Source organism: Brachycentrus maculatus, unplaced genomic scaffold (assembly GCF_059751285.1).
Source record: "Brachycentrus maculatus isolate JH-2025_06_01 unplaced genomic scaffold, ASM5975128v1 h1tg000134l, whole genome shotgun sequence".
Lineage (NCBI taxonomy): Eukaryota > Metazoa > Arthropoda > Insecta > Trichoptera > Brachycentridae > Brachycentrus > Brachycentrus maculatus.
Window position 1 is genome coordinate 667,499 of NW_028280887.1, and position 12,853 is coordinate 680,351.

The window sequence follows — 12,853 nt, forward strand, 5'->3', positions numbered from 1 at the left end:
GAACTTTCAATAATTTGAGTAGTGTGGTTGTCAATGACGGTCGTCAGCCCCGTAAATGCCCAGACTTCCATATTCTTCTTCATCTTTGATGAGATGTTAAAAAATAATAAGATTTCTTTATATTGGTTTATTTTAGTGTAAAAATTTTTTCATATCAAATTGAATTTACTGCGGTTTGTGGGTTTTTTGTTTAACTTTAACCACTCGTAAATTTTAAGATTAGTTTCCATCTCTCGATTTTACATTCTCACCTAACAACCGATTTCAGGAAACGATTACAAGTCAAAGAAAGTGATTTCACAAGAGAACCGACTCCCAAAGTAATATTTGCCCGGCTGAAAAAATTTCATTAAAATACCACCCGCCGCTTTCCCACGAAATCGCTTTGAATACCACTTTTTAGGTAAAATCAAACAGTCTTTGGTTTATTTATTCAGTGAGTGTTGCGTGATTCGTGGAAATGAGAACGAAATTTATGTATATTGATAATAATTTTCGTAAGGCAATGTGTTTTTTTTTAATACGTTTATTATTTTAAGTATGAATTATGGTGATAAAAATTGCTTTTATTCAAGTTGACTTTTAATGATTTTTTTTGTTATATCCATAGTTACACGTATGTTACATATTGCATGTATTCACTAAAATAAATTTGCTTTATTTTTAATATTAATAATAATAATAATAATAATTTGGATAATTTGTATAGCGCCATTTTCGTAAAATACTACCTCAAGGGCGCTTATAAAGACATGGATAATAATAATAATAATAAGATGATGATGATTATGATATAAAAAAAATAGATTAAAACGTCGTCAATCGATCTCGGGCTGTCGAGTCTGGAGCGGGGAAAAGATGAGCCGACAAATTAAAACGCCTTCGTCTTGATCCCATGGGCTGGAGAATGACCAAGGTGTTGAGCAGGACGACTTCCCGAGCGACGGTCGTCACGCTGGAGGGCAGCTTGTTGATCTCCTCGTCATTGTGGATGGCCAACTTCCAACTTCCAAACTAGCAGTTCAAACGGGACTTCACATTTATCCTCTTTTGCCGCCTTTCCGTGATCCGACATGATGGTTTTGTCTTTGAGGTTTTCCGCTTTCGCTTTCATACTAATGGGAGCTGGCGCAATTAAGGTATTTAAGTTTGTAGTTCGATTTCATAAAATTTAACCGTTTAAGCACATGTTCTCAGATTGGTATTATCTTTGCACATTTTTATTGCAGTCATTTATCCCCGAGAAGTTAGGGGTTTCGGATGAATACACTATGGTCGTAAAGTACCCTTAAGGGACGAACACAAAGCACTTTTTAACGCCAACTTGCCACATGTGTTCATTCGGCACAGATTCTTAGAAATACACTACACCGTTTAGACCAGCATTGCTATATTGAACGACGCAATGATATTATTGATGCACTTTCATCAGTTAACAGCTAACCTTTATAAAATTATAACTTTTAACCATTTCAAGTTAACACCAATCACAATATTTATAGATGAGCAAAAAATTGTAGACTTGAGATGTAAATGTCCGGAGAAAATTAAATAAATGATGGAGCGTGGTTCTCTCAGCAGCCGCGTCGGGCGCTCGAGGAACCACACTCTTATATACTTATATTAAATTATAATTGATTTTAAGAACTTAGTTCCGACATTAATGTTTGGAAGTAAAGCACGGAGTTGGCAAAAAAGGATAAATGTTGTTTGAGTGCGGTCTCTCAGACAAATGTGCGATTAAACAATGTATGATCGATGTTCGAAAGTAAATATTATGAAATAATTTTTGACTAAGAAAAGCTTTATCAAAAAAATTAATAAAGCTGTATTATTGAGATGGTTGGGATATGTGATTCAAATGAGTGAGGAAAGAACAGTATTTTAAAGAATTCTAATTATAAATAATAACCAAACTACTTAAATTCTTGGAAGTCCTACATATATCATTAATCTCGTGACGGTGTTACATGTGAGTTCACTAGTCATCTTTGGTTGGATTAAAAAACTTTTATTTGGCAGAGACTCTTTTATTTGGATGCATGCAAGATCCTTGCCGGATTATTTTACACACTGGAAACCACCTGAAACCCATATTTATGAACTGATGATGATTTATGAAGTATTTGGATACACTCAAAATTATATAAACAAATTTTAAGTCACAATTTTATGAAAGTATTAGAGATGCATTACTTTGGGGACTTTCCATTTGAAATGGCTCTATATGGATGCAAAATCTTTTTATGTCATACGGAATTAAGTTTTCTATTAGCGAACATATTGCAGGTCACAGTATTACGAAAGTAGTCGCGTTTCTTCAGAGACCTTCCGCTTGAAGTAGCTTTAAGAAGCTCGCGTCTGCTCGCAACAGTATAATTAATATTAGCATCAATCATCTGTAGAACGTACTGCAATATAAACCAGGTCAGTTTAAACCAAGATTTTCGAACCTGTATTTTGCGGTATTCCGTAAAAGAGATATGTTTTTACTTTTCATAAGTATTGTGTATTCTCATAAGTATTTCACCTTCAAAATATGTATTTATTTAAACTTCATGTACAGAAAATAAAAAGTACATTGGCGGGTTTATTACTAAAAGCAATGTATTCCTACCAATCAAAAACAGACAAGTCACATTAGTCAAAACGTTTGATATCTCATAAAACTGTTTGCAATCAGAGGATGGATAGAACTTGAACATAAAAAAACCTAAATTACAAATTCATGATAATAACGAAGGCAAAGGAAAGGGGGAGTTTAGGGAAGAAGGTAGAGGGAAAAACTAAGGGATGATTTTTGATGAACAGATAGGATTCTAATGATAGATGGAAATATACTCATAACCACCCTACCTTTGGGTAATTTTCAGGCATATTTTTTTTTAAACAAGCAATAAAATCACATCATTTGTTACCACAACATATTGTTTGGTATGATGCCTGACAAAAGTTTGTTGGTGTATCCGGTACGTTTTAAATATTTTTGGAATAGATATCTTTTCTCGTGCGCCTAGGTCATACGGGTTTGCGGTTACGCGAAAAGGTGAAAAAAACTGCGTGTATCACGTACGTTCGTATCACGTATGTTGAATATTTTTTAAATAATCAAACATTTGAATATGCCACTAAATGAGTTTTATTTTCAACGACTAGTTTCGAAACTAGTCGTATATAATTTTTTTTTATGTACAAGTTTTATATATTATTTTTTAAAAATATTATTTTTTGACATCTCATCAAAGATGAAGAAGAATATGGAATATACATTGCTCGTGAAATGTGGTAGTAAGTTTAAGACATGTTGTGTATTTAAGCAAAGTTTACTTTGTGGTATGGTAATATAACACTCTCCTTATCATTCATCGTTCCCTTTGTGTAATACCACTTAAAATAAAGTAAAATAGTCTTGCACGAAGTAAACGATGGATGTACGGAGATCAGGTTGTAAGTTTAAGAGTTTTTTTGACATCTCAACATAGATGAAGGAGAATATGGAAGTCTGGACATTTACGGGGCTTACGGCCATCATAGGCAGGTTTAAGTGATCATCTTACACATGATTCACTAATTCTACCCATGATTGAAAACCATACTACTCAAATTATTGGAACTTTTAATAACTAACTAACTAACTAACCATTACGCCGCTTCCCCGCAAGGGTAGGCAGAGAGAATAGAACGTCACACCACTCTGTCACTAACATTCTTACTTTTAATTATATTGATTAATTTCGAAACAAACTGTTTGAATTAACAAAAATTTCACTGGAGACATATATGATGAGATGAGAGAAGCTTTTTTTTTAGCAAAAACTCTTTCATTTGTATGTGAGGACCGAATCCTGGATTATATTCACATACTCGAGAAACGCATTATTTATATTTTTAGCTAATAATTTCACCAGTTATGACTATGATGGTCGTAAGCCCAGTAAATGCCCGGACTTTCATATTCTTCTCCATCTATGTTCAGATATCTTTTTTTTTTAAAAACTCCTAATTGGAGAGCATCCAGATTTGTGAACAAGTATCTGGACACACTCAAAATGTTGTCTTTAACAACATTTTGAGTGTGTCCAAATACTTGTTCACAAAATCTCGATTATCTCCAATTAAAAGAGTTGTTTTCATATTGTTTCCTAATATCTCATCAAAGATGATGAAGAATATCGAATAATATAGAAAAAGCTTCTTTTTACTTACTAATAGATGTCTCTAGTGAAGTTCTAATGATTCAAGAACAACGTTATGAAATTGGTTCATATATATAGAACTCCTAAGAATTTGAGTAGTGTGGTTGTCAATAATGGGTAGAATTGGTGAACGTTACACGAGTGTAAAGTGGTTTCTAAAACCAGCCTGTGAAGGTCGTCAGCCCCGTAAATGCCCAGACTTCCATATTTTTCTTCATCTTTGATGAGATGTCAAAAAAAATATATGGAAATAAGTCTTGTGATTGGAGATAATCCAGATTTTGTAAACAAGTATCTGGACACACTAAAAATGTTGTTAGAGAGTTTAAGTATTATACAATGTGCCCTCGGCACGGGATGAACCCAATGGGGGTACATTATTGTTAATTTGAATTTGTAATTATGGATATGATAAAAATGCAAGTTGTAATGTTGGTGATGAATAAAATGTAGTTTTCTCGTTGACGATAAGTTCGTTAGAATTTTAAACAAGTGTAATTTCAGGTTGTTAAAGTATTAACGGTAGAGAGCTCACGAATGATGAAATTTCCAAGTACGGAAAAGTTTAAATTAAAAAGGGCATTTTATATTTCAAGTTTCTACGAAAATTAAGTGTACTGGGAAATAAAAATCATAATGGAGTTGGAAAACAAGAGAACTTATACAAACTTTGTTTAACTGCAATTCAAATTAGACCGTTCAAAATAATATTAAGGTTTTTCTTTTAACACAATAAAAAAAACATTGATTTTTCAACAAGGAAAAATATGGTTATATAGAAGTCAGGATATTTAAACATAAGGCCCAAAGTGAAAGCACGCTATATTTTTGATTTACAACATTAAACACTTAATACTGAATTATTTTGTAAATAAATTGTCAAATTATAAGCTTAAATAATGAAAATGAAAATGGTATTTTCAGGGGTTTCTTATGTGTGTGATTATAATCCAGGATTCGGACCTCACATACTAATATAAGAGTTTTAGTAAAAAGCTTCTTTACATCTCACCAATAGATGTCTCTAGTGAAGTTCTAGTGATTCAAGAACAAGGTTTCTAAATTGGTTCATATATACAGAACTTCCAAGAATTTGAGTAGTGTGGATGTCAATAATGGGTAGAATTGGTGAATGTTCCACGTGTGTTAAGTGATCACTTAAACCACTAGCTAACACTACTAGCTTAATATTGCCTTGAAAAAAATCCCAGTGGATTATAAACTTGGAAGCATAATACGAGTATATTGTCTTGTCTAAAATTACTAACTGCATTGATGTTTATTTTGTTGCCAAGCAAAAGTGACTTAAATGGCCCTCCTAAAATTTTTACGTTTTGTAAGTTGGTCACTTTCTCCTGAACGACTACGATATGTTATCTTTAACAGGTCATAAGCCCTGTAAATACCTAGACAATTGTAGTTTATTGATTTATGCTTATGCTTTTGATTTACTCTTTACATTCTACCGAGAATCAAACCATCAACTCATGAATGAATGATTTTAATGTTCTATTATTCAATACTATTTTTCCATTGTTTTAAACCAGTAAAAAGGGTATATCCACCTCCATATTATAATGGTCAGCACGCTCGGCTACCGTTCTGGAGATCCCGAGTTCGATTCTCAGGGGGGTCAAATAAATATAAGTGATTTTTTCACTGTGATATTTATTCAATATTACCCTGGACTGGTACCTGAGGCGAAGGGCTGATCACCTTTCCTTCATGTGTAAACGATCAAGATAATACTGCATTTATATGAAACAGTGCCCTATGCACCATTGAGGTGTGGATAAGGGTTTTTTGTATTATTATTTATTATTTTAAATTTAAGAATGTCTTGACATTCGTTTGAAAATGCCATAACTAGGCGAAACAATTGTAACAAAATAGATTTTTATCTGTTTTTTTAACAATAAAATACAACAATTAGACTCAAAAAATCAGTGTTCAATATAACATTTAATACATAAATTAAAATGGAGTTTTTTTATTTTTTATTTTTTCAAAACATATTACATACAAAAGTCATATATACATACAATATTCCCAATGAGTAATTTCTATTTCTCATTTTGGGACATGAGATTAAGGTTAACAAGACTGGAACACAAATAATAAAGTAACAAAAAAGATATTTTTAAATAACTAAAACTAGTACTATTACATGGCAAAATATTTAAAAAAGTAAATAGGTATAATAAATAGGCATAATAAGCATTTTTAAAATAAATAAATTAGAAAAACATAAGGTTAGAAGCGTATTAAAAATAAACAAATGAGAAAATATAAAACATGAGAAAATGTAACAAATGCGAAAATTAAACGACAAATCTAAAAACACGATGACGAATCATAATTCTTAAAGCTTTTCACTTACAAGTAAATTTGTTTTTTTGCCCACAGAGATGAATCTCATCAATATGGACGCGGAGAACCGCGTGGTGCTGAACGTGGGAGGCATCAGGCACGAGACGTACAAGGCCACCCTGAAGAAGATCCCCGCCACGAGGCTGTCCCGCCTGACGGAGGCGCTGGCCAACTACGACCCCATCCTCAACGAGTACTTCTTCGACCGCCACCCCGGGGTCTTCGCGCAGGTCCTCAACTACTACAGGTAAACATTAAAAGTTCTCCCAACTATATTCCTCAATCTGATACAGAAGCTCTAGGCTCCTTGACAGACCAGGTTTCTAAATAGTGTAAATACTATTTCTTGAATATTTTTCGCAGATACTTTGTGGTACATTTTATAAACTTTATAAAATAAAACAACTTTGTTTTAACCACATTTAATTACTACACGTTTTCCAACCGGTTTCGACAAGAACTTTGTCATCATTGGGGTTTATGTACTTATGGTTAAAACAAAGTTGTTTTATTTTATACAGTTTAAATACTATTTCTTTTCTTTAATTTTTGCTAACTATTTTTTAACAAAGTCTGGGATAAATAAAATAAAAAACAACTCCTTTAATTGGAGTTAATCCAGATTTGTAAACAAGTATTTGGACACACTCAAAATGTTGTAAGTAAATTAACCGATCAAATTATAAGCTAAAATAATAAAAACAGAAATGATTTTTCTGGCATTTCTCACGTATATGATTATAATCCAGGATTCCGACCTCACATACTAATAAAATAATTTCTGCTCAGTAAAAAGCTTAAATAAAATATAACTTCTGATTTTTCCTCTGCTCCTGTTTTCAACTACACTCACCATATAAATAAATAAATAAATATATGAGTATATATATATATATATATATATATATATATATATATATATATATATATATATATATATATATATATATATATATATATATATATATATATATATATATATATATATATATATATATATATATATATATATATATATATATATATATATATATATATATATATATTTATATATATATATATATATGTGTGTGTATGTGCGTGCTTGCGTTTTGGATGTGCTTAATTACTAAAGCTCTTTAATTATTTTAAAAGCTTCACTGAAAATATTTTAGTCGGTAATCACTATCCATCAATAATGTGCACATCGGGCGAAGAGATTGGTTTAATCCCTACAGATTTGATAAATAAAGTGATTGACTTTTTCAGCTGAAAACTGAATGTGTTGCTTTTAACCCTAATATTAATTTTCTTTTAATTGGGTATGTGATTTTTTAAAACTTTTTTCCGTATTGAAAATTGAAAGTGTTTTTACAATTATAAACGTAAATAAAGGTCTGTTTAACATATTCAACCGTCTTAATTTATCCATTGATTACTTTGAAATTTGACGCAACGTTGCATTCGAATACGTATTTATTTATAAATAAATTATATTTATGTATATATATATATATATATATATATATATATATATATATATATATATTTATATATAATATATATATATATAAATATATTTATATATATATATATATATATATATATATATATATATATATATATATATATATATATATATATATATATATATATATATATATATATTATATATATATATATATATATATATAAATATATGTAAATATATACCTCACAAAAATAATCAATGATATACAAACAAAAATGCAAACGTTTAAATTCAAAAAATATTGTCTCCTACACAAAGTTATTAATCAATTGGTTCTATGTCAGATAAAAATTTATACGAAATAAATGAGCACATATCTTATGAAAGGTAAAACACATTTTTAAACAGCTTTTAACCGCAATGGCAGCGCCATCTGCTAATCGTTACAGTAATACACGCATTGTTCATGACGGACAGCTTCACTTGCTCAGAAATCTGATATTTACATGCTTCAAACGATACATCTTATTTTTAATTTTGTATGATAACAATCAAACTTTTTTTTCTTCAAAGTTTTAAGTAACCAAAAGAAAGATAGATGAAGGAAGAGAAGTTGAAGTAGTACTTCCTCCAAAAATAACCGCAAATCTTTATCAAAAAGTTCACTAAGATCTTTTCCAATCTACTTAGTTGAACATTTGACGGAGATTTGAAGTTCAGCCGAGAAATAAGCTGGCTTTACGAAGAGGCAGCGTTATCAGAGCTTTATATGGAGCAGAAGAAGCCAAATATTGTACATGAAGAACTTCAATAGTAATTATAATAGGCAAAATAAAGGAATGAGTAAATGATCAAGAATTAGTTCTATGAAAGTTGTAAATGTTTTAATTTGATTTTTTTTTCTTTTTTGTGTGTATATTAGGTTAAAATTTATAAAAAAAACAACAAAACCACAAAACACGCATGTAAAAAGAACCCCACCAACAAGGTACACAAGGTAGTATGGGCACTCTACAAAAAAATATGTTAATTATGTTTATAATTTTTTTTTGATAAATGTTTACAGTATATGTTTTAACATGTATGTTTATCGTTGTCAAAGAAATGTTTTAAAAAAATAACAAAAATAAAAATAAAATAGATTATTAACATCATTTTCGTAAAATATTACATCAAGGGAGCTTTACTGTGAATGAATTCCGGAGACGAAGATAGTGGAAAAGATTTAGCAAACAAATATTTTTTCTAAAGATCATCTCCCTCTCATTATTTCTAACCACTGGTGGAAGAGCATTTCACATATTTAATAATAAAAATAGTTTTCCATAGTTTATATAGCGCCATTTTCATAAAATACTACCTTTAGAGCGCTTTTACAGACGTGGATAATAAGAATTAATATTATAATTATTATTCTCAATATTATTTATATTTAAAGCATTTACTTTGCTTAGTCATTTTTACTTATTTATTTTTTACTTAGTCATTTTTACTTATTTATTTTTTTACGAAAATGTTAATAATATTAGTATATGGTGAGTGGTAATATACTAATATTATTGGTTCGGTGAGTGGTTACATACTAATATTATTAACTTTTTTTTTAAATATATATAATTATTATTTTTTATATGTAAAAAAACGTCGTCAATCGATCTAAATTATTTCAATAAAACTTCAGATCACTAACCCATAATCGTCTCATACAATACAAGTATTGTATTTTTCATATTTAAAAACACGTTTTTCCACAAAGTTGATGCCAAATCAATAAATGAAAAATATCAAATATTACAAGTCTTATTGATGGAATTGTCTTCAATTACTCTGAAGTTGAAAATTAGACCCGAAATTTCTGATTCGGTTTTCTTTACAATCAAGATTTTTCACGTAATCATACAAACTCAACCCATGTTAAATACACCCCAAGTTAAGAGAGAAATACATTCAAAAGTAGGGTAGGGGTAGTCAAAATCAAAGTTACTAAGTGCCCTCATCAAAATTTCACATTCGCTCATTCAGTTTCACTTAAATCTTTAAAGTGGTTACCGGTGAGCTTTGTACTTAAATGTGATTCACAAAAATACAATGAAAGCTTTTGATAAAAAACAGTTAAACTTAATACACATTTTTAATGAATTTTTTTTTAATTTATAAAATAAAACTTCTTAATTTTTAACCACTTTTTATTGGTACTTTTTCTGGATTCTACAAGAACCTTGTTGTCATCTGGGTTAAGCATCTACACTAAAAGTTGTTAAAAGCAAAGTTATTTTATTTTGTAAATAAAATGTAACTTTGTTTTAAAATCACTATAAATATTTTATTATAACGTAATTATTATGTCTACCGGTTTCGAAGCTAACCGTTTCTTTATCAATACTGATTAATACTAAAACACTATCTACTTAACAATATTCAAAATATTTTGAGGGCTAGGCAAATAATCTCAAGTGGCTTTATTTTTTGTGTTGATTGGCAGTCACAGTCAAAGGGGATTAGGGATGATGAGTGATTGGAAACATATTTAATAACGGACTTTTAGAGAATCCTTGCGTATTTATTAATTGTAAATTATGATTCATTGCCTTTTTAATTTTTAATATTTCTAAGTAATCTAACTAAAGTCCTCTAGTGCGTGTATGTAATATATTTAGACCTTTATTTGTAGCAAATGGGTGATTTTTTTCTATTAAATGATTGGCAAATTCAATTCAAGACATTATTATAATTGAGACATCTTGTATGCTCTTACATCGGATGTTAAAATTTCTAGATATTTTTCCTATATATAAGCTGGGACGCGATGAGCACTATAGGAGCACTCATTTTTCAATTTTCTCATAGTGGTATAAAAAACATTCATTATTTATTTATTTTTTTCATTCTCCATACATTCAGGGATCTCATCATGCAATTTCAAACCCTTATCCATAATACATTTTACGATCCTGTTTTTTTAAGCAGTCTTACTTGAAACTTATTTTTAGTGACATGTAAATGATTCTTTAATTAAAATTCTTTATACTTTAAATATTAATTTATTTAATCGTAAAAAATGTTTTAAAAAACATATTTTTTATAAGTCTCTCTTTTATAGGTAACCAGTTGTTTTCTGTTTTTTTTAGGAATAACCCATAAAGGCTTTTCTTTAAGAGGGTTGTCTGCAGGTAGGGTAGTAAGGAGAGGGAATGTGAATGTAAAAAAAATACATCAAAAATACGCAGACCAATTGAAATAAATCTTACTTGAATTTACTTTGCAATCAGCGGGAATCAAACTTCGCAGTCGAGCGTCTACCCAACTACACCACGGCGCCTGCTTTCATTTTCATTTTCTTTCATTTTCATCTTATTTTCTTAAGAACTTTTTTCATTGCCTTATATTTATTTATATAAAAAATAATTCAATCTAAAAATATACTAGCAACCTGACTTACATATATTACTTTTCTCATTCTATATTTTTACTCACATACATTTCACAGGGAAAACGTTACGAATATCCTTATATTCGTGCATGGAATATTATTACATGTACACCTCAAATTCACGCATGGCCGTGTACCTTTCATTTATATAATTTCATTCCGTACACAATGGCGAATAATTTCATCCAAAGCTGCAGTTCGTAACATCCAGACAGCAAAAATGTCGGCAGCTGTAACAAAGTTAAACCGGAATATGTTACCTTTAGGAAGGCAAATCACCATATCATAAAACCTTTATTTAAATTCACGCGAATTAAATTATCCCGGTAAAAACGCGAAAAACAATTTGAAAAAATATTACGGTATGTAATTTTTAAGATATCGCAGCCTGAAAAATGTGTAATATAATAATAAGTAATATAACATGTTTATTCCATAAACAGGCGTGGAAAACTATTTATATACGGGTATGTTCAAAACTATTCAATCTATGTGATCTTCAACTTATTCTTTTGCGTGGTCTACGGTCGAAGTACGCGATCGAATGGTGCAGGGATACTTGTTACTATATGTTTACCTGTGGCAATTAATTTACTTCACTCTGACTACTGCACGCTACAACTGTATGTATTTGAAATACTAAATTCCAACAATACTTGGCTCAGCAAGGTGAAAACTAAAAGTATACTTTTTCCATTCAATTGTAGATGAAAACTTCTGTAGTTTTCGAAACTAGTCGTGAGTCATGAAATAATGAAATAAAACTCATTAAGTGCTATTATACAACTGTGAAAAAAAAATGTCAACCTAGATAATAAATATACTTGTTTATACGAATTTTACTAAATATTATTTCTGAAAACCGCTACATTTACGTAAAATTAATGTATTTTTAAAACAAACGTTGAATCTTCATTGTATTGAGAGCTGATTTATAATTATCTGAAATTTAGTAATCAAATTGTTCGACTACGTTTAAGTCAGCCGTAATCACCTCCTGTAATGTTTCACAACTACCAAACAAAGCACTTCGCCAATATATAATAGTTTGATATCTCGCTTAACTTATCCTAACACTGCCGGAGGATATTAGTGCGATGTAGCACTAATATATAACGGATATATACATACAAATTTTACTAATTAATTAGGTTTTATTTGAATTCAGCTTACCATTTACTCTGTTTCATCATGATAAATCTTTCCATCACTTGAAAATAAACTTACCAAATATATAAAATTATAGACTTGTTACAATATACGCCATTTAGCTACTATTCTACATCCAAATTGCATTAATCTCTTTCAAAAACCATGATTTTAGTTTTTTCAACATTAATCAAAAAATCAATTTCTGCTTGCACACTTTACGCCTTAAACACCAGTTCTGCAGATCTTCTCTTCTAT

The 12,853-nt window shown here is 29.9% G+C and overlaps 1 protein-coding gene across 1 annotated transcript in view; it reads left to right on the top strand.

Annotated features, from left to right (window-relative positions):
- The window catches only part of Shaw (potassium voltage-gated channel shaker cognate w), a 117,385-nt gene that overhangs the window by 16,543 nt on the left and 87,989 nt on the right, over positions 1 to 12,853 (top strand). Inside the window, exon 2 of the mRNA XM_088260393.1 lies at positions 6,603 to 6,813. Coding sequence (XP_088116519.1) covers positions 6,605 to 6,813 — 209 coding nt within the window. The 5' untranslated portion in view covers positions 6,603 to 6,604. The remainder of the gene's footprint in view (positions 1 to 6,602; positions 6,814 to 12,853) is intronic.